This window comes from Macrobrachium rosenbergii, chromosome 9 (assembly GCF_040412425.1).
Source record: "Macrobrachium rosenbergii isolate ZJJX-2024 chromosome 9, ASM4041242v1, whole genome shotgun sequence".
In the NCBI taxonomy this organism is placed as follows: Eukaryota; Metazoa; Arthropoda; class Malacostraca; order Decapoda; family Palaemonidae; genus Macrobrachium; species Macrobrachium rosenbergii.
Window position 1 is genome coordinate 44,458,349 of NC_089749.1, and position 23,616 is coordinate 44,481,964.

The 23,616-nt window shown below is 44.0% G+C and overlaps 1 protein-coding gene across 1 annotated transcript in view; it reads left to right on the forward strand.

The window, feature by feature from the left end:
* Positions 1-300: 300 nt before the first annotated feature.
* Positions 301-23,616, forward strand: part of LOC136841751 (serine/threonine-protein kinase Chk2-like) — a 129,341-nt gene continuing 106,025 nt past the window's right edge. The window contains 3 exon segments of the mRNA XM_067109009.1: positions 301-467; positions 9,875-9,980; positions 19,422-19,530. Coding sequence (XP_066965110.1) covers positions 432-467; positions 9,875-9,980; positions 19,422-19,530 — 251 coding nt within the window. The 5' untranslated portion in view covers positions 301-431.

A 23,616-nucleotide genomic window follows, 5' to 3' on the forward strand; every position in this document is an offset into this window, starting at 1 on the left:
ATCTTAGCACATAGAAAAGAAAATTCCATTGATTCATAACAAATGTTCTCAAACGGTGTAGTCAACCATTTAGATGCATTCCATGTATTCATTTTGTTTAAAAATCAAACTACTTAAAAAAATTTACAAATTAATAGTTTTTAAACAATAATTTAAAAGTAATAATAAATTATAAACTATTTCAATAAAATTAAAATCATGTAATAATAAAGGTAGATAATTTTATAGTGGTCAGAAGAATTTAGATTTGAACGAAACCACGCCAATTCAAACCTGCTAATTTCCGTGAAAGTGGTCTATGTAAACACGCCCGTACACACAGCTCGAATAAAAAACAAAAACTCTGCCTGGAATTCCTATTTGCGTGTGCTTTCTGTTGCTTTTGCACGATTACGGGTGAATGTGTGATGGTTGTTGCCTGAATAGAGACAATGGACGCTTATCCTAGTAGCCAAGCAAGCACTCAGGTAATATCATCATCGTTTTATTATCTGGAAATCTTCCTCAAAAGACGGGAATCTCGGAAACACAGACTCATGCTATTCCAAGGTCTCTTGTTCACCTTAAATATAATTTACGGTTCATTAAGCCCAGCAAAGTCATTCATCCAATTTACAGACAGGAGTCAAATAAGAATTTTTTATTCCAGAAAATAACGTAGGCTATGCCCTGGCTTTCGACATTGGCCTGTGTTATGTGGTTGACACAGGCGTAGGCTTAGGCTAGGCCGTATCCCAGGTCTACCCACAGACAAGGCCAGGAGTCTTAGCCTTGTGTCTGACCCCTCGTGGGTGAGGCCTGGTGTAAGTCTAGGCCAGGCCTATCCTGCCATAGCTTGAGGCAGGCTGTGCTAAGTTTGATAGGCCTAAGGAAAACATGAGCTGAAGGATTGATAAGGCCATCAATGTTAGGATGCCCCAAGTAACACAAAACATCGTAGACAATGGTCTTAGGGTAGCTTATGTTCAGAGGTTGTCCCATCATTCTGCAAACTACCCAGGGCGAGTAGAATGACAGGACCAGTTCCACAGACGTAATCAAACCTAGGCTAACTTTTAATAGAATGCCACTCCTGACCTAACCAGAACATACCCACCTAACTTCACTTAGGGCGCCATGCCCTGACCAGGCCTTGGGGGCAAAGCCCCAAGTAACACAAAACATCAGCCACGATGGTCTTAGCTTCCGTTTGGAGGTTTTCCCATTGTTCTGCAAACTACCCTTAGGAAGGACTGGACTATTATTAGGCCAACAGTAGGCTTAGTAGGCTAATGTAAGTGTTCCTCACATGGCCCCCAAGTTTTATTTCACATCACCTTATCCACTAAATGGTTTATTTGATTGCAGTGCTTGAGTTTCTCAGTTAAATTCCATACTGTGCAGGCTAATATAAATAGCCATTCATCCTAACCTACCTCTCAGGAGACCCGCTTCCTTTTCCTTACTCCTGAGGGGGAGGTAGTGCCATCAGAGATTACTGTAGGTTATTTGCAGCATCCCTGAATCCCCTAGCTGTATGCAGTTTTAGTCTTTTAATTTTCTCCCATTCCAAATGAGAAGTCGAGCCCGCACTTATGTCCACGTGTCTGCGCAGCTGTTAAGAGTCAGCAGGGTTGGCAACTAGTCCACACAGTTGTCTGTGAGTCTACGATGATCTGCAAGTTCGCCCGGCTGTTTGCTAGTTCACAGGGTCATCAGCGAGCATGCATGGCCCACAGCCCCCTTTTACTCTTTAAATAGAGAATGAAGTTCAATATGGAGATGAACCAGACTGTCCTGTTGTCAATTCTCCAGGGCAATTGGATGGAGACCTTGGATATGCAGAATACTTTCTTCTATGTCCACGTCCGGACTTCAGCGAGTATCTCAGGTCCGTCTTACAAGACAGGATCTTCCAGTTCGGGGATCTAGGCTTCAGCCTCTATGGCACAATTCTTCTCTAGAGTCCTCGTTCCTTGTATATTTGACTTCATTTTCTGGCCATGAACATCGGTTTTTCCTGGATGACCAACTTCTTCAATTCCCTTCGAAGGAAAAATGCTGGAAGGTTTTATATAAATAACTTACCAAGGAATTACATTGCTATAGTTTCTAGTAACCGGCAGCTAAAAACTTTGAAATTCTTGGGTTGTGCTATTTTATTTGGCTGGGTGACTAACCCTGCCTATTTTCCGAGTAAGAGAGAAACAACTAGCAAAATTATTCAATTTGTTTGTGCTGGCTGATGGCTGTACACCAGCTTTTAGCAGCAGCTCTGATTTTGGAATTTGTCTTTCCTATTGATTTCTCATCGTATTTGGTGAAGTATTCTTGCTTTGGTAGCCTTTCAGCATTATTAAATAGAGTTAGACTGTTTTTTCCCCTTAATTGTGATATTCATTGTAATTTGACCTTACCTTGTTTACTGATTGTGACTTTGGTTGACTGGTTTTCCTAATATCAGACTCAAGTTTGATTAGCATTTGCTGCAATATATGTTTAACTAAGGAATCTTACAATTCCCATTCCATCTGCATGGATTGTAGGGGGACAAATTTGTCCAGAAGACTTATGAGGTAATGAATGTGTAGACTGGGACAGTAAGGAGTGGAAAACTTTAAGATCTCATTTAAATAAACTTGCTAGAGATAAAAAGAGAAAAGCGACAGTCAGACAGATTAGTAAGTCTTTAGCTAGTCAGGGATCTCCTTTTCATCATGATATTGATAATATTAACGTCAAGATTAACGTTCCTGTCATTTCTGTTGATCCCTTACCCAGTTCTCCTGCTGTGCAACCCGCTCCTTTACCCGGCTCTCTCGCTTCCGAACCCAACACCATTGCCAGCCTTGAGTGTAAAATTGATAAAAGGTTTGAATTGGTTGTAGAATTTATTGAGCAATTAGCCTCATCGGTTAAGGTCCTTATGGACAATATGAGTGATTTGGAGCACCCTGTTGCACCAAGTGCCAGTGCAGTGTCGGTGGAGTGCCCGATTGCGCCTAGTTTAGTGATATATTGGTGGAGGAGGTGGCTGCCCGTCCCACCGATTCTCCTAGGCAAAGGTCAGTGTCATACTCCCCTAAACCTGGGAGGAGTCAAACTGGTAGCCTAAGGGAGGTTGTTGGGGTCTGCCCACAGGTAGTCGCCCCCTCAATTGAACCTGTTGTTGAATCCCAGTTTGCAGCCAAGCACCACTGGAACGGTGTACCTCTGGACGTGCATCGTCTTTCATTGAGCTCAGATGATTCTTCTCCCAGACGCCAACAGCGTTTTGTAGATGAATCACGCCCTTTGAAAAGGCGTGCGGGTGATATGTCGCATTCTCCTCCAGTGCCATGTAAGAAATTCAAAGAACCTGTTTGCCCTGGCATATATAAAAATCAGGGTGGGGGACACACACTTTCTCTTTTCACGAGACGGCAAGGGATCTTCTGCTTTGGGCAGAGCAGTTTCAAGTCAAGCTTCTTACGCACTTCATTCAAGGGAAGCTCAATGTTCTGGTGGACGAGCTAAGTCTCCGGAAACAGGTGTTATCCACGGAGTGGACTCTGGGTCCTAAGGTTTGCTTGGACCTTTGGAAGTTGTGGGGGATTCTGGTCATACCTGTTTGCGACTTCCAGAGACCATTGTCTCCCCGTTTTTCTCACCAGTCCCAGATCCTTTACTTTTGGGCAACCGATGCCATGCTTCAGGACTGGTCAAACAGTCACCTTTATGCTTTTCCCCCCTTCAGCATGATAAGACAGGTGATCAACAAATTCCAGACTCACCAAAATCTGTCAATGATCCTAGTGGCCCCCTTTTTGGTTCCCGGATCTTCTCGACCTCCTCACAGACTTTCCGAGGCTGCTACCTCAAAAACCTCATCTGCTAAAACAACCCCTCTTCTGGTGTTTTCATTAGGGGTTGTCTACTCTGGCCCTGACAGGATACAGACTATCTATCAGAAAACCTCTTAGAAAGAAGGGGTTTTCAACATTGGCTTTGCAAGCTATTGCCAAATGCAGGCGACAGTCCTCTAATAGAGTATATAATGTTAAGTGGACAATTTTTAGAGAATGGTGTAGAGAGCGCAGAGTGTCGTCTTCTCAGACATCTATAGCCGAAATAGCAGACTTTCTACTATATCTTAAGACTGACAGGAACCTGCCATCTCAACGATCAAGGGTTATAGGGCCATGTTAAGCTCTGTCTTCAGACACAGGGGAGTGGACCCTTCCTCTAATCAGGAATTATCTGATCTTATTAGGTTGTTTGACACCAAGAGACAGAAAGAGGTAGCAGTAGTGCCATGGAACCTGGACATGGTCCTTAAATGGTTGTCTGGACCCCTATTTGAGCCTATGTATTCGATTTCCCTGAGTTATCTAACTAGAAAGACCCTCTTTCTAGTTGCTTTAGTGACTGCAAAATGAATCAGTGAGGTCCATGCAATAGACAAAAGGATGGGTTTTCCCCAAAGGAATGCTGTATGTTCCTTCTCTTTGGGATTTCTAGTCAAGAATGAGTCCAGTTCCAATCTGTGGCCTTGTTCCTTTGCAATTGAAAGTTTGTCTGAGATTGTAGGCCCAAATGAGGAAGAGAGAGTATTGTGTCCTGTGAGAGCTCCAAGGTTTTATCTTCACAGAACAAAGAAGATTCGTGGTCCTTCAAACGCCTTATGGTGTTCTGTTAAGAATCCTTCTTGGCCACTTTCAAAGAATGCCCTGGCATTCTTCCTTAGAGACCTCATCTCAGAAGCCCATTCTCCTGTTGAAGTTGAGGTTTTTCCATTGTGTAAAGTGAGAGCTTATGAAATTAGAGCTGTAGCCGCTTCGTTGGCATTCGAATGTAATTTGTCTCTCCTCGATATTGCAAGCGACTTTTTGGAAATGTAAGTTGGTCTTTGCAGCACATTACAGGCAGTCCCCGGTTATCGGCGGAGTTCCGTTCCCAACAGCATGATGATAACCAAAAATTGGCGATAATAGCACTGATCCCTGGTTATCGGCGCCGATAACCAGTGATCAGCGCCGCCGATAACCGGCGATCAGCGACGATAACTGGGAATCGGTGTCGAAAATCCGGTTATTGTCGTCACTAGACAAGTGCTGTAAAACTGGATCGCCAATAACCGGGGACTGCTTTTAATTGAAGGAAATTGAAACAGTTTATGATAATTGCAGTACTTTGGGTCCATTTTCTGTGGCTGGCGTGGTGTTGGGGGAAGAAGCGTAGGAAGCAATCCTTCCTTTCTTCACCTTGATTTGGCGTTTTTGAGTTTTTTAAGGGAGCCTGGGGGTACAGTGCACCGGAGTGCCCTCCAGTCCTTTGTAGCTGGGCAGTGGTTTTTAACTTTATATGGTATTTAGGTGACATTTATTTCACTGTCGTTTTTTCTGTGCTGCACCCTGGGCAGGGGCAACATTATTACCTTTGTCAGCAGTTGGGATCATCCTTGCTACAAGGTACCCACTAACATAGGAGGCGAGCTTCAGCTATACTACCGCGCCACTACATGATCAGGAGAGCGCCAATAGAGGCAGTACCTTCTTGCATTAGCTCCTTTATCAGGTAAGGAAACAACAGACATTTTTTAATGCTAGCAATCCTTTCTATTCTCAAATTCATTACCATTACTAATGTTTTGGGGTAGATTTGTTCATGTATCCCACCCCCTGTCAATTTGGGAATCAGCAGTTTAATTACTTGGTAAGTTACTTATATAAAAATGACATTTTTATAACATAGAATTTTATATATACTTACCAAGTAATTACATGATTGGAGCCCTCCCTCCTCTCCTCACATGAACATTATGGCACAAACAAATTGATGAGGTACACAAAGAATCTGAAATAAAGACAGGTAAAATACTTGACGTGATTAATGTACATCTGAAAAGGAGAAACACAAGGAAAGAGAGGCGCGATTTGACGCCCTTACAAATTTTCTATAGCTTTTACTTTAGAGGCGGTGGAGCGCACTCCTGCTGGGGAAATCTCATGGTCCGGGAAGTCTACTTTCTCCTTCCCAAAGATGCATTTGTTGAACTTAACAACTAATCCGTTGTCCTGCAGGCGTTTCATGACGGCGCGGACGTGACGAAGGTGTTCCTCTGGGGACCTGGAAAAAGTGAGGATGTCGTCGACGTACCAGATGCAGAAGGGAAGATCTCCCAAGAGGGTGTCCATCAGGCGCTGGAAGGCAGCACCTGCGTTCTTGAGACCAAAGATTGAATAGGAAAATGTGTAGCTTCCAAAGGGCACAATGATAGCGGTCTTTGGGACGTTGTTGGAATGCACAGGGACTTGGAAGTACGGCTTTAGTAGATCCATCTTGGAGAAAATTTTGGCTCCTTGAAGGGCGCCCATCAGGTCTTGCATGTTAGGGAGTGGGTAGTGATCTGGTGTTACCAAATTCAGGCACCGATATTCCCTGAAGGGCTTCCTAAACCGTCGGATTTCTTTACCATGTGGAGAGGGGATGCCCACGGGCTTGATGCCTTTTTACAAACGCCCATGCGTTTCATTTCTGTGAAAGCCGATTTGGCGTCTTGTAACTTCTGGGGGGACAGACGTCGGAACTTGGCATGGGTTGGTGGGCCCGTCATGGTGATGTGGTGGAGGATGCCGTGCTTTGCTGAAGCCCCAGGTGACTGGCGCAGTTCTGTTTGAACACATCCGGGAATTTCTGTAGGAGGGACGTGTTGCTGTTGGGGGCTGCGGAGCATATGGAGGGCATCCTGGGTCTGGTGGAGAGCTGATGGGAATGGCACGTCCCTGTGTCGAGGAGGCGCTGTCTGGCGACATCGAATAGGAGTCCGTGGTGCCCTAGGAAATCCACGCCCAACAGAGGGAACTTGACATCTGCTACAGCGAAAGGCCAGTGGTATCTGCACCCCAGGATTGAGATAGCCTGGGTTGTTGTGCCATAAGTGTGGATGGGAGTTCCGTTTGCTGCTATGAGGGAGAGTAGTGAGTCGGGTATTTTTTCTAAACCTTCCCTGGATGGCGGGAAAGCCGACTGCATTGCCCCCGTATCAACCAGTAGGCGACGTTTGGAGACCTCGTCTGTGATGAAAAACCCTGCTGGGTGGGGGAGTTGGGTTTCGCAGCCACAGCCGTTGTTTGTGGCCACCTTTGCTTTTTTTTGTGAAAGCACGGAGGCCTGCAGGTTCTGGCGTTGGTCCCAAACTTCCTGTGGTAGAAACACCACGCCGGGTTTGGCCATGTCCTGTGCTCTCTGAATGGCGTTTTCTTCTTATACACGGCGTTGGTGTCTCCGTTGTTGTCTCCATCTTCCTCCGACAGGTTGAAGGCTCTCAGGGTGGCAGCGTGTGTCGAAGCCTTGGTGTCCTCGTATAGTTCCTGGGCGTCGTTGACTAAGGTATCCATGTCCTGGTTCTCTGCATCCCTTATCTGGCGCCGAACTTCCTGCGGGAGGCGCCGAAGGAAGATAGCTTTTGCCAAATCTATTGTTCTCTTCCTCCCTGGGTGATGCATCTCCGAGGGGCTGGGATAACAGGTCGAATGTGTACTGAGCTCTTTCGGACACGGGCATGCAGTAGGAATTCATCAGTTTGTTTTTAAGTCTGTGTATGAGACTTTGTCTGGTTGCACATCTGGCCAAGGGGGAGATTCTATTGAACACTTCTTCTGGGAGCACCGTCATGACTATGTCTGATTTTGTAGCATCGTCTGAGATGCGTGCCACGCAAAAATGCACGTCTGCGTGCCAGAACCATGATGCTGTGTTTTGGTGCGAAAACGGGCGAAACTTGACTGTGTCCGGCTTTGTTGGTGAGAGCGGCATGCAGACAATGCTCGCGGGTTCGCATTGAGGTTCTACCTCTGACATCTTGACTGCTCATGCACCAAAACGAGGGAAAATGCGCCGTATTGAGTCTGTTAATGGTGCTGATTTGTTCGAGAGGTCGAACGAAGTGCCAAAACGTGCCCCTTTTGGTACGCCGTATTTAGTCCGTTAATGGCACGGTTTCCATCAGGCAGGGTGCAGCCGTAGTTAGTCCGTTAATGGCTGGGCCAAAACCGCGCTACCTGTTCCTGACCCAGGGTAACCAGTGTGAGGCTCTAAGAAAAGTCAGAGGTACAAGACTGATGCTTTATTATTCTCGACAGGTGTTTGTAAGACAAAAAGTGGATGGAAAGGTAGCGGGCGACCCGAGACCCCCTGCGGCGTCCATACAAGATTTGTGTTTTGTAGCAAGCATGAAAATATGTACAATATTTGTTACATGACATATAAAAGATAGATATACATATTGACAGAAAGGCCGTACAATGATGCTTAAGATGAGGTACACAAAGAATCTGAAATGAAGACAGGTAAAACACATGATGTGATTAATGTACATCTGAAAAGGAGAAACACAAGGAAAGAGAGGCACGATTTGACGCCCTTACACCGGTTAATAGAAATTATAGTAGTATAATTACTTGGTAAGTATATATAAAACATTATTTTATTATAAAAATGTCATTTTTATTATAAAAATAGAATGTGTCTTGAACTAAAGGCCTCAGGAGGATAGAGACTGGTCTTGAACTTCTCGAGGCTGAATCTTTTCATTCTTTTGACTCCGTTCACCATGGAGTCAGCAAGTTAAATTCTTGCAACCATTCAGAAGGAAGAGTTGATCATTTTGATGGATATGATGGATCCATATTTCCATATATACTGATTTATCCTAGCCCAATGATATATCTTTGTTATGTCTTCTAAAGAAAGGCTTATTAGTTTTGGGCAATGTACTTTGGTGTCAGTCCTGCCCCTCAAGTTTTCACAAGTGTTGTCCCAGTTGGGGCAATTGACCTACCTGAGCATTAGTAGGTTACTCTACTGGAGTGACTGGGTGGTCTATCCATAGTGACAAAGTTTCTGTGCATGCCCCTATTCAAAACCTTGAATACAGCTGCTCTCAAGCATTTGATGATTAAGACCCTATTCTTGTTGGCTTTGACCGTGACTTAAAGAACCCACCTCCATTGTTAATGTGGGAATCAGCTATTGTAACAGAGGGGTAAGATTCATTTCAAAAATAGAAGTTTTTATAATAAGAGTTATTTTTTAAATATGCACCTCTCTTATAATGATGAGTTCCCCCCACTTCCCATCTTGTGGCCCGAAACAAACTGAGAACAAAAGATGTATGAACCTTGGTTCACCCTGAAAGAGAAGGATTCATAGATGTTATAACTTGACGATTTAAGTAAAATTGTTTGTGTTTATACTACTAGAATACTGTTGTCTGTTGTGGATGTCTTTTAAATAGAATTATTTGTGGTGTTAGGTTTGTTTCCAAACGTTAGCAGATATGACTTGGACCATCAACAGATGGTCTCGTTTGTCAGTTTTTCCTAATTTGCAGTTTAACAGAGATCTTTCACATTCACAATTGATCCCTGATCCTCTTTTTGCTGAGAACCAGATTTGCTGAACAGCAGTTCCAGTATGTAGTAAGTGCTCATTGCTGTGGAACTTCTCGGTTCCAGAGGTTCTTTATTGTTCACGCCATTGGACTGTGGAACAGTCTCCCAGAGGGTGTTGTGCAATTGAAATTTCAAAAGCTCAAGCACAGATGCAATGCATTACTACCTTAAAATAATTCTCCTTATATATATTTTAATAATTAGCATACATTTTTATCTGTTTATTTTTATAAAATATTTTTATCTATTGTTTGTATTTTCTAATTTATTTTTCTTTTCTAATAACTGATCTTTTCTATTTGTATTTTCCATTACCTTCTGTTACTTCTTTCAAATGAACGTTATATTCTTTGGAAACTTGAAGTCGGTGGCCCCTGAGAAAGGTATGTAAAAATAAGCTTTATTATAAAAGTTTCTCTTTATTCATTCATGAATCACTGTGTTGAGTTTTAAAATTTCAGGGATTCCGTGAAACACAAGAAATACCTGAGGTTCCTTTAGACTTGGCAGAGATAGATGCTGCTTGGGGAAGACTTTTCTCAGTGAGAGATAGTTTATCTAGTTACAGTAAGTTCTGTCAGTAAGAGCACTTTTTCTGAAGTTTCTTATGAGAATCAGATGATAAAATGTGCTGATACTACACAGGTTGTGTAGCGTCAGAAACTTGGTACTGTAGTATTGAACAGTAATGAGCACAGTAAAACCACAAGTTTAGGTATTAAAGTGTCATTCACATATGGTCTCAAGACATCACAAAAATTAGACATCTCCAGACTATTGCAAATCACTGTATGCTTGAGTCTTTGAACTTGTGGTTTTATGACTAGTTTGCATGTTCAAACATCTGTTAAATTCTCCAGTGTACATGCAAATGGTTCTCAGTTACAATTTATTAAAATAACATTATGTAAGTGAACATGTTTCAAGTAATGCATGTTCATCACATTCCTATTGGAATACAACCCATTGTTTTTCTGATAAAAGCAGACTTGGCCCAAACATATACTGTACATTAGTTATAGCTGTAAATTTTAATGGAGTTTTGCAGGCAAGGATTCCTTTCTTTGTTGGGTAAAGATCATTTAATAATAACCCATATTCTTGGTATCAAAGGAATGTTAAAGACACATTCAGGAATGTTTTAATAATATTGATATAAATATACAGTAACATAAAAGAACATGCAAAGAACTTTTCTAGTAAATAAATCTGTCAACACAGTGGAAGAAGCTACATGGTTTGTTTTATGAGACCAGTAAATTGTAGCTGAAGGAAGAAAAGATTTCTGATTACTATGCTAAGGTCACTGGATCCCTCATGATATTGTCTTAACATTTTATATAAGTGACTTACCAAGTAATTACATGCTGTAGCTACAAGCTTCCTACCACGGCAGTCCAAAAATTCAATTTCATATTGTAACTTACCAAGTAATTACATAGCTATACTTTCTACACGATTGGCAGTTGAAAATTTGAAGTTCGTGGTAGTTATTCAGTTGTTATAAGTGTAGGCAACGACCCCACCCTCTGTTGGGGAACGATAGGTACAACAAAACAGAGAAAATCACTTCTTTTCTGATGACGTTCAACACAACATTGAATGTTTTGGTGGTTGGGTTTGAAGTTTTCTTCATCGCTTTTCCATGGAATTGGTGGAGTATTGTTGATTTTGTTAGCTTTTCAGCTTAGATTAGCTGTTATTCCTAAAATATGTCTGATTCTAGCTCATCAAGTGTTAGATATTGTACCCCCTTGATGTGGGACCACCTTGACGTGGTGGGGGCGCTCTTGAACCCCAGGAATTTATTCCCGGGTTTGAGTCCAACAGTCTCATACATTATTACACATTACTTTGGACTAATTTTGTGGAATTTTCCACTTTTGCTAAAATTTATTCGACCTGTTAAATAGGAAAAGATATCATAGCTGGGATTGAGTTTATATCTGAAGCTAAATAGTGAGAATTGTGATAGGGTCATCAACTACCTGATAATGTTCGAACCTGAGAGATATCAGATTGACATCTCAAGGGAGGAACTATTCTGCGGGGCTGGGCCATGGCTCTGGGGATAGGACTCTCGGCATTCTATCCAGTATAATATGATTAGGGTGGGGATGATTTTATTCTTATAATACTCTCGGTCCTAGCAAGCAGGTTTGGCTTACACTTGGGCCACTCTAATCATATTGTGCCACCCCCTATGGGGTAGGGTAGGGGGCAGACATTTGGGAGTCTGCTCTCACTTGTGCCATTAGTGGAAGAATAAACCCCATGAAAGGCTAATGATATCTTTTTAAAGTTTTCAGGCTTATTTATTTTTTTTCCAATATTCAGTCTTTATGACTAGTAACAATGAAGAGTCAAGTACCCCTGGGCCCTCTGAGGATACTGTTATGGCACAGATGACGACCTCTGCACCCACCTTGGAGATTGAAAATTCTCCAAATGTTGATCACCCGTGCGAGGAAAAGGATATCCCTGTAAAAAATAGACCTGGCATTGTTACAATGGAACCATTCTCCTTTGAGCTAGAGTTTTTGTGCCTGTGTCCCCATCAAAAAAAGGAACAAAAAACAGTTCAAACTTTTCAACTATGGACCCTTTGGAGCCTAAAAGAATAAAAAAAAAAATATAGACCTGACTCAACCTTGGTTCACTTTGATTCCCTTTTTGGAGTATCAAAACTGGTCAAGGTTTTTGAATCTGCAAGCTGACCAAGATATATCCTTATTAAAATTGGAAAATTACTTGTTGAACCGATGCCCATCAAAAGAGATGAGCATAAGACAAATTAAAAAAAGGGAATTGTTGGTTGAAACAACAATCAGAGTCCAGTCAGAAAATTATCAAAACATTAAAAACATAGAGAACATAAATATAAGCGTTACAAGGCATGATACCATGAACAATGTACGAGGCACAGTGATATTACCAAATCTAGAAGAAGAAATACAAAACAAATCTATGTTTCTAGATTCATTACAGAAAAGATACAACAATGTTGAAGGCTGTGAACTATGTGAGGTCCCAAGCAGGAAAGACAAAAATACATCTATCAAAATATCAAAAATAAAGTTCAGTGGCCAAACCTTGCCCTTGAAAATTAAAATACTGGGATTAAACAGGGAACTAAGACCTTATGTTCCCAAACCCATGCAATGCAAGAACTGTTGCAAATGTGGCCATACAGCCATTAAATGCAAAAATTTTCCCAGGTGTGCCTGTTGCAGTTCGCAAGAACATAAAACAAGCTGGAACTGTGGCCAACAAAAATGCATAAATTGTGGCCTAGAACATCATGCCCGATCTAAACCTTGTGCATTCAATATTTACAATACTGAACTTGAATTGCTACAAGAACGAACTGGAATGTCGATCAGGGAAGCAAAGTTAGAACTAAAAGTGAGAGGATTGAATAACCCAGCCAAGAAATTTAGGTATGCAGATACTTCAAAGTCAAACAGTACCCAAACTGAAGTGAATGACAATAAAAATAAAGAAATATCACTAAAAAAAATACATGGTCAAAAGAACTCTTGTATGGCGATTTCATACAACAATGATATTATCACAGTTGACAATAGATTTACTTCCTTACTAGAAATAGATACGAATATTGACACAGAGAATGATGAAGAAGAATTAAAATCACAAGAATGTAACAAAGTGGATAACACAACTCAGAAGAGGCAACTAGATAAGACACCACCTAATTCCACCAAACAAAGCTGTAAAACGATAAATAACCCACCAATCTCACCAAAAGCTAAAGTTCAGAAACAGAACACTACATCAAACTTTCCGCTGTCTCCTATATTAACAATAATATTACAATACATTCCCTGAACACCTGAATTGGCCCTTAATCCCACTAGCCCGAACAACTCTCAACTACCCATCCCACTATAGTGGGAATTTTAACAGCCAGCGTTACCAACGCTGCAGGTAAAATCTTGTCACTTGAGCTACCATAACAAACGGTTGGCAACGCTGACATGGGTGTGCGCCGACACGCCCCATTTTCGTCAGTTGCTTTATTCAAGGTCAAAATTGATGTGGGGAAGGAGGGTGGGAATCATTCAGGTGTTCAGGTAAGTATTACAATATTAGTTTTATTATGAAAACTTCATATTGCAATACACTCCCTGAACACCTGAATTACCCAGTTCCCAGGCATTGGCAGAGTGCCACTGGAAAGGCGTCTCAGTTAGTGCAGTACATCTGTCGTCAGACTCGGATGGCTCTTCTCCTGACTTGTCGCCTCTCGGCCTCTGAAGAGGCACTCCACTGTAGTGGACAGTTCTCCTCCTGTCAAGAGGTATAAGGAGACAAGTGTTAGCCCTCACCCCTCCTGCAGCTTCACTGTTCCATCTCCATCCGTCTTCAGTGTGTCCCCACCAGTGTTCTTGGGACAGTCTGAAGTCTCTTGGGGTTCTCGAGCTCCCAGTTTTAGTGCCAAAGCACTCAGAACTTCCCTGTAAGTGCCCGTTGCCTTCTTCTCATCATTCTCTTGCTCCCAAGCACCCGTCCCTGCCCAGGTGCTTGTCGTCTGTTTCAGTGCCACAGTCTAACGTACCAACCCACTCAGCGCCAACTTCTGTCGCACCTGGCACCAACCTCTCCTCCTCCACACTCTTAGTTCAGGGGGACTCCTCTTTAGCCCCACTTCGTCGTCAGCTTGAGGATATTATGGGTTTTTTGAGGAAGAAATCTTCACCCTCTAAGAGCAAGGACACTTCTTTGTTGCCAGTTTCACCTGATGAGGAAGAAGTTGAGCAAGACACTGCCCCTTCTTCTGCTTATGCCAGTTTGCTGAGGTTCTTTTTAGCAAACTTTCCAGATTTCTTTGAGCCTGCTTCTTGCTTCTCTGGATTCGCCTGCTTCTACAGTCCTTATTAGGAAATGAGCGTCGGATAGTCCCTGTCTCCCCAAGTTAGTTCTTTCCTCCTCCTCGAAGAAAGTCCTTCGAGAGGTGGTGATTGGTTAGCCACAAAGAGGAAGCAAGGTAAAGCTACATTTGCCTTCCCTCCTTCGAAGCTTTTAAAGAAGTACTGCTTTTACGCCACCGGAGAGGCTCCTTCTTTGTGAGTTTCTGCTTCCTCCCAAGGGGACTTCTCCGGTTTGGTTGACGCGATGTGTCATGCTGCGTTCTCCTCAGCTAAGATCATGTTTTCCTCCCCCGATCTTGACCACCTCATCAGGAATCTTTTTAAAGTCTTGGAGATCTTTAGCTTCCTTGACTGGACTGTGGGAGCATTGCAGAGAAAGATCGAGGACTGCCCGGGCCTAGCTGCCTACTGGTTGGGTGTGTTATCCTGCGCCGACAAAGCAGTCAGGGATAGTTCTGCTAAGCTCGCCTCCCTTTTCTCAATGGGGATTTTAAAGAAACGAGAGCTGTGGTGCTTTTTTGCCACGAAGGAAGTAATCACAACTCAGAAGTCAGCCCTCTTGTTGTCTCCCTTTGACAAGACCCATCTCTACCTTCAGGACATGGTCAAGGAAGTGTTGTCTGTGCTGCAGAAGAAATCTATGATGGATCTCTTAGCCCAGCCTGCCAAATGCCTGAAGGAAACTCCTTCTGTCGTTCCCAAGTCTTTCTCGCCCTTGCAGTCTCATCCCTTTCATGGAGGGAGATCAAGACCCCAGGCTAGACCTCGAACCAACCTTCGTCCCCCATCAAAGTCCATCAAGAAATTGACTTTCAAGCCCGCTGCCAAAAAGTGAGAATTTTGTCCTTCGTGCCCTTGTTGGAGCCAGGCTACATCTCTTCTGGGAGGAATGAATGCAGCCACAGAGGGGCAGAACCTTGGGTTGTCCAAGTACTGATGAGAGGCTACTCCATTCCTTTGAAAGGGAGGCCTCCTTTGTCAAAGTCACTGATCACCTTGACGGCTTACTCGGCAGGGTCTGAAAAGTTTTTGGTTCTTTCTTAAGAGGTCAAGTCCCTTATTCGAAAAGGGGCAGTAGAGGAGGTTATGGATGAAATGTCAGAGGGTTTCTACAACCAACTCTTTGTGGTCCCCAAGTCATCAGGGGGCCGGAGACCTGTTCTGGACGTCAGCGCCCTGAACTTGTTTGTGGTGAAAATGAAGTTTCATGTGGTGATGAACCACTTAGTCATGTCCTTTCTCCATCAGGGCGACTGGATGGTCACCCTGGACATGCAGGATGCTTTTTCCAAGTTCCAATCAACCCAGACTCCAGAAAATTTCTGAGGTTCATCTCTCGGGGCAAAGTTTTCCAATTTTGGGCCCTTTGCTTCGGTCTGTCCACGGCCCCACAGGTCTTCCCCCGGATCCTTGCTTCTCTTGCCAAATGGCTTCATCTTCTTGGGATCAACGTATCCCTGTACTTAGATGGTTGGCTTCTCCGCTCCAATTCAGAAGAGCAGTGTGCAGAGGACTTGAAGAAAACTCTTCGCCTAACACAGGAGTTAGGCATTTTGATCAACCCTCAAAAAACAGATCACCCTGACACAGAGGATTCACTATTTGGGGATGATTCTGGACTCTAGAACTTTTCGGGTTTTTCTCTCCCCCAAAAGGATCGAATCTTGTCTTCAGACTGTTTGAGAGATTCTCTCTCTCTTGACATGCTCAGCGGTCCAGTGGATGAGACTCCTGGGCACGCTGGCGTCGGTGGAACAGTTTGTGAAGTTGGGCAGACTTCACATGAGGCCCCTGCAGTTTTATCTGAAGGCAAACTGGTGCAGGAAGACCCAGTCAGACTCCTTTATCTTTTCCGATTTCATCGGAGATCAAGGAGGATCTTCAGTGGTGGTTGTCAGAAGAACTACTTCAAGTAGGGATATCTCTTCTGCCTGGGACCCAGCCTAGAATTTTATTGTGATATCTCCGATCTAGGTTGGGGAGCATTGCTAGGGAGTCAAAGAGTCTCAATAACATGGACATTGGAGCAAAAGTTCTACCACATAAATGTCAGAAAGCTGAAGGGTATTCACCTGGGCCTTCAGTCCTCTCTACTAGTAACAGGCAAGACCGTAGCAATATACGCGGACATCACCACAGCTTTGTCTTGTGTCTGAAGGCAGGGAGGCACTCACTCCTTCACTTTGTGAGACGGCAAAAGACCTTCTCTGAGCCGAGCAGAACCAAGTCACGATCATTCGATGGAGGAGGATCTTCGTTGGTGGTTATCAGAAGAAATTCTTCAAGTAGGGATATCGCTTCTGCCTCTGAGCCCCAACCTCGAATTTTATTGTGATGCCTCCGATCTAGGTTGGGGAGCATTGCTAGGGAGTCGAAGAGTCTCAGGAACATGGACAGTGGAGCAGAAGTCCTTGCACATAAATGTCAGAGAGCTGAAGGGCATTCACCTGGGCCTTCAGTCCTCTCCACTAGTAACAGGCAAGACTGTAGCAGTATATGCAGACAACACCACAGCTTTGTCTTATGTCTACAGGCAGGGATGCACTCACTCCTTCACTCTTTGCAAGACGGTAAAAAGACCTTCTTCTCTGAGCCGAGCAGAACCAAGTCACAATCATTCCTCACTTCGTTCAGGGGAGACTGAACATCTTGGTAGACGAATTGAGTCCTGCCATCAAGTCCTGCTGAGGGAGTGTACCTTAGACCTCCTAGTCTGACTCTATCTATGGAAGCTGTGGGCCAAACCTTCCATAGACCTCTTCGCAACATCAAGGAACCACAGCCTTCCTCTCTTTTGCTCCCCAGTCCCGGACCCTCTCACATGGGCGACAGATGCCATGCTTTTAAATTGGACAGTCCTGGATGTCTGTGCGTTCCCTCCGTTCGGGTTGATCAGGGAGGTGATCAACAAGTTATCACCTCATCAGAACGTCACATTGACTCTAGTGGCTTCATTCTGGCCCAAAAATGAGTGGTTCCCAGACCTGCTGCAATTTCTAGTGGACTTCCCAAGGCTGCTTCCACAAAAACAGTCGCTCTTCAAGCAGCCCCATTTCAACAGTTTCCATCAAGGGTTGTCCACTCTGGCCCTGACAGGGTTCAGACTGTCAGGAGCCTTGTCAGAGTGAAAGGCTTTTTGCGACAAACTGCAGAAGCTGTTGCTAGATGCAGGAGAACTTCTTCTAGCAAGCTCTGTCAGTCCAAATGGATAATTTTCAGAAGATGGCGCTGCCACAATAACATTTCATCTTCTGAAATGACTGTAAGCCAGATTGCCTCCAGGAATCTGTCACCCTCTACAATCAAGGGATACAGGTCAATGTTTAGTTCAGTTTTTAAGCATAGAGGTTTTCGACCTATCCTCCAATCAGGATCTCAGCGACCTCATCAGATCTTTTGAGACTTCCAAGCAAGAGAAACCTGGTGCAGTGTCTTGGCATTTAGATGTGGTTTTGAAGTGGCTCGATAGCTCCTCCTTTGGGCCCCTTTGCTCAGTATCTCTCAAGAACCTCTCTAAAAATACTCAATTTCTAGTGGCGTTGGCTACCGACATACGCATTAGTGAACTCCAAGCCATAGACAAGAGAGTTGGGTTCTCACAAGGGGATGCTGTCTGCTCTCTTTCCCTTGGTTTCCTCACCAAGAATGAGCATGTCTCCAATCTCTGGCCCTGCTCATTTGCCATTAAGAATTTAATGACATTCTTGGACCAGAGGAGGAGCAGAGAGACTACTTTGTCCTGTGAGAGCCTTGAGGTACTACCTCCACAGGACAGAGAAGATCAGAGGACCCTCAAACAATCTCTGGTTCTCAGTGAGGAACCCTTCACATCCCCTGCAGAAGAATGCCCTATCGTTTTTTCTGAGATGCTTAATTACGGAGGCACCTTCTCAGATTCAAGAAGATGTCTTACCATCTTTTCGGGTAAAGGCTCATGAGGTTTGAGCTGTCGCCACTTCTCTAACTTTTCGACATATGTCTCTAGCGGCTATCCTGCAATCAACCTTTTGGAGGTCCAAGTCAGTCTTCGCCTCACATTACCTCAAGGACGTCGAAACTGTATTTGAGAACTGTAGTACGCTAGGATCTTGGCTGGCATGGTGTTGGGAGAGGAAGCATGGGGGTCTCTCTGTCCCTTTACTATCCTCTTGCCTTGTTGTAAGGTGTTGAGTTTAAGAGAAGTCTCAGGGTACATTTTCTTTTTTATTCTGGTTTTTGCCCAAGGTCAAGGGAACACTTTTTTTAACCTTTGTCAACCATCAGTGAACTTCCATGGCTACAAAGTACCCACTGAAGTGGAGGCAATTCTGGCCATGCTGCCATGTCCTCTACAGGTTAAGATGAGCACCGCCCAGAGGCAGTACCCGCCTGCAGTAGCTCTCTTACCAGTTAAGGAACAACAAGCATTATACTAATGCTAGCAACTTTTCTATTTCAAAGTCATTGCTTTCTTAATGTTTTGGAGTAGATCACGTCCATGTTACCCACCTGCTGTCAGTGTGGAATCAGCTGTGTAATTACTTGGTAAGTCACTTTTATAAAAATGACATTTTTATGATAAAATAAAGTTTTATATATACTTACAAGTAATTACATAATCAGAGCCCTCCCTCCTCCTCTCATATGGACATCAGGGCTAAAATGAATTGAAGCTCTTTGCTGAGTTGTACCTGTCAGTCCCAAATGTGGGCAGGACCTTGTCACCTACACAAGCTATGGTAGCGCCACCATGAAATTTGAATTTTTAGACTGCTGTGGTAGGAAGCTTGTAGCTATGTAATTACTTGGTGAGTATACATAAAACTTTATCATAAAAATGTCATTTCTTTTTTATTGGTGTATTATTGGTCAGCCAGATGAACTTGCAACTGAACCTATGCAAGTTTAAATTTGTAAATCACAGGTAATAAATAAATCAAAAGTTATGAGAATTTGTGTTTAAATAAGAAGAATTATTACATTTTATATTTTTTCATGTATCCTTTATAGAAAATATTGTTACAGTTCTTTTATTATTTTTCTGATTGACATTATGCAGCATATGGAATAAACAATGTTGTCCAGTCTTGTTAAGATGGGCTCAGAGTCATAATTAACATGCTATGTCTTTTTGCAGATCTTACAGGCGATAGCTATTCATTTGGCAGAGGAAATGTTGACCATCGTTTTGACAGCAGTCAGTTTAATGAACAGTTCCTGTCAGCTATCTCTAAAACACACTTCAGGTGAGGAACAGTTCATATCAGCTATCACTTAAACACTTCAGGTGAGGAAGCACTCTGTAAGTGAAGAAAGTACTGACCCATTTTGTTTTACCTCTTTCAGTTTTAGTCTTGGAAAATTTGTCGTTAACTGCTGTCCGAGACTGAGTCATATATCTAGACTCGCATGGGGCTTGCTTTATGAAACATGATATTATCATGGCCAGTGAGTTTGAAGGTTTTCTTGTGTCCAGGTTACCTACCATTAAGAAATTAGATATAGTGTTGACCAGGGCATGGTAATGAAACTTTTATACTATTTGACTACAGTTATATGTCCGAATTCACAGTAAATGAGCGAAAAAATGATAAAATATTTTTTGGAGGCTTTGAGTATTTAGTATGTTCTCTCAAAAGTAAGCTAGCTTAATAAATGTGCTGTGTTGGTAGTTGCTGCTTATACTTTATTTTCTCTACATGAGGGTAGTAAAGTTTAGTGTAATTGAAATAACTTTTGTTGACGAAAGAAAAGAAAATCCTGGGTTGGCAACACCTTCAGATGTAAAAGATTTTGTCAAATGTGATACTGACATTGAAAAAATTGGGCAACATTTAGTTGTAAGTTATTTCATGACTCACAGAAAAGATCCAAAGGATTTCTCTTGAGAATTAGAGGAAGGAAAACAAAGAAGCTGAACAGCAAGCATTGCCTATGGTGTACCATGCATGACACAAACTTTTGGTGGTCCCTCCTCAACAGTGAGCAGTGTTGGTGTACATCATACTTACCAGCACTTGACAAAATTATCTAATTTTCCAACACAACCAATGATTAGGTGGAAGGTCTTCCTCTAGCGGTACTGCTGCTCCTGTTGTGGAGCACATGGGTGCAACCACTACCTGGGGGTTCTTCGGACCCTCTGTGTACCTGTACCAGCCCCGGTAGGTCACCTACCCGGGCCATCAGTACTATCCATGGTTTCTCACTGTCAGTAACATGGTACTGCTGTTCCCATTGCTGACTGCACAGGTACAGCCTCTACCTGGGGTTCTTTGGACCCCGGTGTACAGGTAACAGCCCGAGTGGCCTGCCAGTTCTGGCCCCGCACTGGTACCAGCCTCAGTGGCCCGTCCACCGGGGTCGGTAAGGGTCCCTGGTCTACGGACCCAATGCCAGCTGCCAGGGCATTCCAGTGAGGAAAGGTGAGCAGAGAGCATGCAGGTGCTCTCTCTCTCTCTCTCTCTCTCTCTCTCTCTCTCTCTCTCTCTCTCTCTCTCTCTCTCTCTCACACTCTTCAAGAGAATGGTCCAGGGGTCCTAGGACGGTGGCCTGGCAACCACTTGGGTTGCTCAGGCAAGGCAAGAAGGGGTCCCCTCCTCAGTCTTCTTCTCTTGTAGAAACCGCAGCTTCTGAGTAGATTAAAACACATCCACAGGACAGCCCCTGCTCACTTTCATGTGAGTGGGACTTCTCTCCTTGACCCTGGGCAGGCATCATCATAACAGGTTGATGACCACCCATAGCCTCACTTACCTGCCGGGACTTTGGACTTTGGCAAGTGTTCGCGATCTCTCACTTGTTACCTCCTCCTCAGGATTTTTTTTCCAGGAGACAGGAGCCAGACAGGTTCGAGCCTTGGGACTGGAAACATTCTTGTTCCCATTCTGACCCGTGACATGGAGGCTTACGTTCCTGGTGCAATCCATGGACTAGACAGGATGTATGCTGAATGGTTAAGAGATTGCCAGAGGCTCCAGAGAGTAGTTCTCTTATGGAGTTAGAGAGATACATTTTGGATCATTGGAATATGTCTTTTTAAATGATCCCAAGGAAGAGATTATCTTTTCTTGATCTGTGCCTCCCCGGGCAAGAGAATGCTACGTGGTCAAGCTGTTCATGCAAGGCACTTCCTGTGCCTCTAGCCCACCAGAGGAAATATGTTTTCTTAGAGAGATCATTGCTGTCCTTTAGGTTGATCAGAACTGACTTGTCTATGTTCTGGTCTGTCCCTAGAATGTCTCCTTGCTGAGGGAATCTCCCCATTGCAAGCGGAGACAACGACACCAGAATTGACTTCCAGAGCAGCATTCCAGTTAGTCTCATAGATCGATCTTTGGGTCTGTCATAGACCAAGATCATTTTTTCCCTCAGGGCTCCATACACCTGAGGAGAATGCTGTCCTTGAGACTGTTACTCTGGGAGGTAGTGATATCTACATCCTCCACTAGACAGCAACCTGTGGGGTCAAGACACAATGTTGCTTCAAACTTCTAGGTCTGTTTGTCCCGAGTTGGCCTTGACACTCGGGTACGGACTGGTTCTAGAATCCTCCACCCCTTGGCTAGAGGGAGGGGAAGGCCGCAGTGGACAGGCTTTGGTTCTTTCACAGGCAGTGGCTAAGTCCTTTAGGTCTTTGCATGGCACTGCAGCTTGACCCTAGAGTCAAGCTGGCCCTTCCCCTTTGGTCAGAGAAAGTCCTTGACTCCTCATAGAGGTACCCAGACTAGTTCTACTCTGGTAGAAGATGGAAGATGCCGTGAGTGCTGCAGTCATGGTTGCTGCTGTTGGGGTTGGTGCCTGTTGAACCATTGGGCAAACTTGGCAGCTACATGGAGCGGAAGTACTGATAGTGATGCCCATTAGATACGATTCTGCTACCCTTCGAGTCTTCGTCATCCTTCACCCTCGTTCCTGTTCTGGTTCCAAATGATTGTTCCCGGCTCACGGAAGGACCCCGCTTTGTGGGAAGAGGTGAAGGCACTGTTTGAGTCTTCTACCCCTCTGCATTCCATCAGGGAGGGTGACATCTTGCTGTTGGGGATTTGAGGAATGTGTATGCTCAATATCTACCCATCAGTCCTCCCTCAAGTAGCTTCTCTTTACCCTTGAAAGGGGGCAGCATTCTAGTTCAAGGAACTTGTTTTGAACTCATAACCACTCCCCCAAGGGTTCACTTGAGTGTTAATTTTTTATCTCAAGCTCAGTTGCACCAGTATGTGTACAGAAGTATCAGTGCAATTGGCTGGCCCTGGCAAGCTCGTTGCCGCACTCGTTAGGACAGAGATCAACTTCTCAAGTTTTTATCATGACTTGGGCATAGTGATCAACTTGAAGTCAGATCTCATGAGCAAGCAGAGGGTAAAGTATACTTACCTGAACATGCTGATAGAGACTGCAGCAACGAGGGTCCTCCCTTTGGATTCTCGTATCGGCAGTTTCAGAGAGGCAGTGTAGAAGTTCTTGTCTCAGCAGGAACAACCCACTTCACAATGACACGTCCTTCTGGTTCACCCATCACCATTGTAGAATCAGGCCCTCAGAAGCAGCTTCACCTCCACACCCTTTAACGAAGGATGAAGGTGGATGGGTATCCAACAAGAGACCCACCTCTGTCTCATCATCCTCTGTTAGAGGAAATGGGAGAGAGCTAGCTTGGTAGCTAGACGACAAGAAACTCTCTTTAACTCTCTTTAGGGGTGCCATTGGACATCCCCCCTCCCAGGGTGCTCTTGTCTTCTGGACACATCTGCTAGGGATAGAGCGCACACCTGAAAGAATGTTTGTACAGATGTGTCGGACCAGAACGACAGACACCACATCAGTGGCCCAAAACTCAAGGCGGCTTTTTTAGCCTAGTGGGAGTTTCGGGCCCAAATAGTGGGACACTGTAGTGTTGACAAGTGACAACACTATGGTAATAGCATACATCAACAAGCAGGGAGGACTAGTGTCCTTCTAGCCTCACAGGTTGATGGTGCATGTACACAAGTGGGCAGTAGCACACTTGGTGGAGCTGTCATCCAGGTATATTCTGGGGTCTCAGAATGGGATGGCAAACAAGCTCAGTTGCCATAGCCTGGTGATAGAGACATAGTCCCTATACCAAGACATTTCAGAGACTCTATCCGAGTTATGGAAAGTCCCAGCCATGATCCCTCCGTAACCAGTACGGTAGAAGTTACTGGAGTGCGGCTCATTTGTGCTGGACCATGGGTTGTGATGGAGGACATATTTCCATCACCCAGGGTGCATTTTAGAGGCTAATGCCTTTCTCTCCATTTTTGTCTGATTCGTTAGGTGATCAACAGACTTCGATACCCCAAATTTTG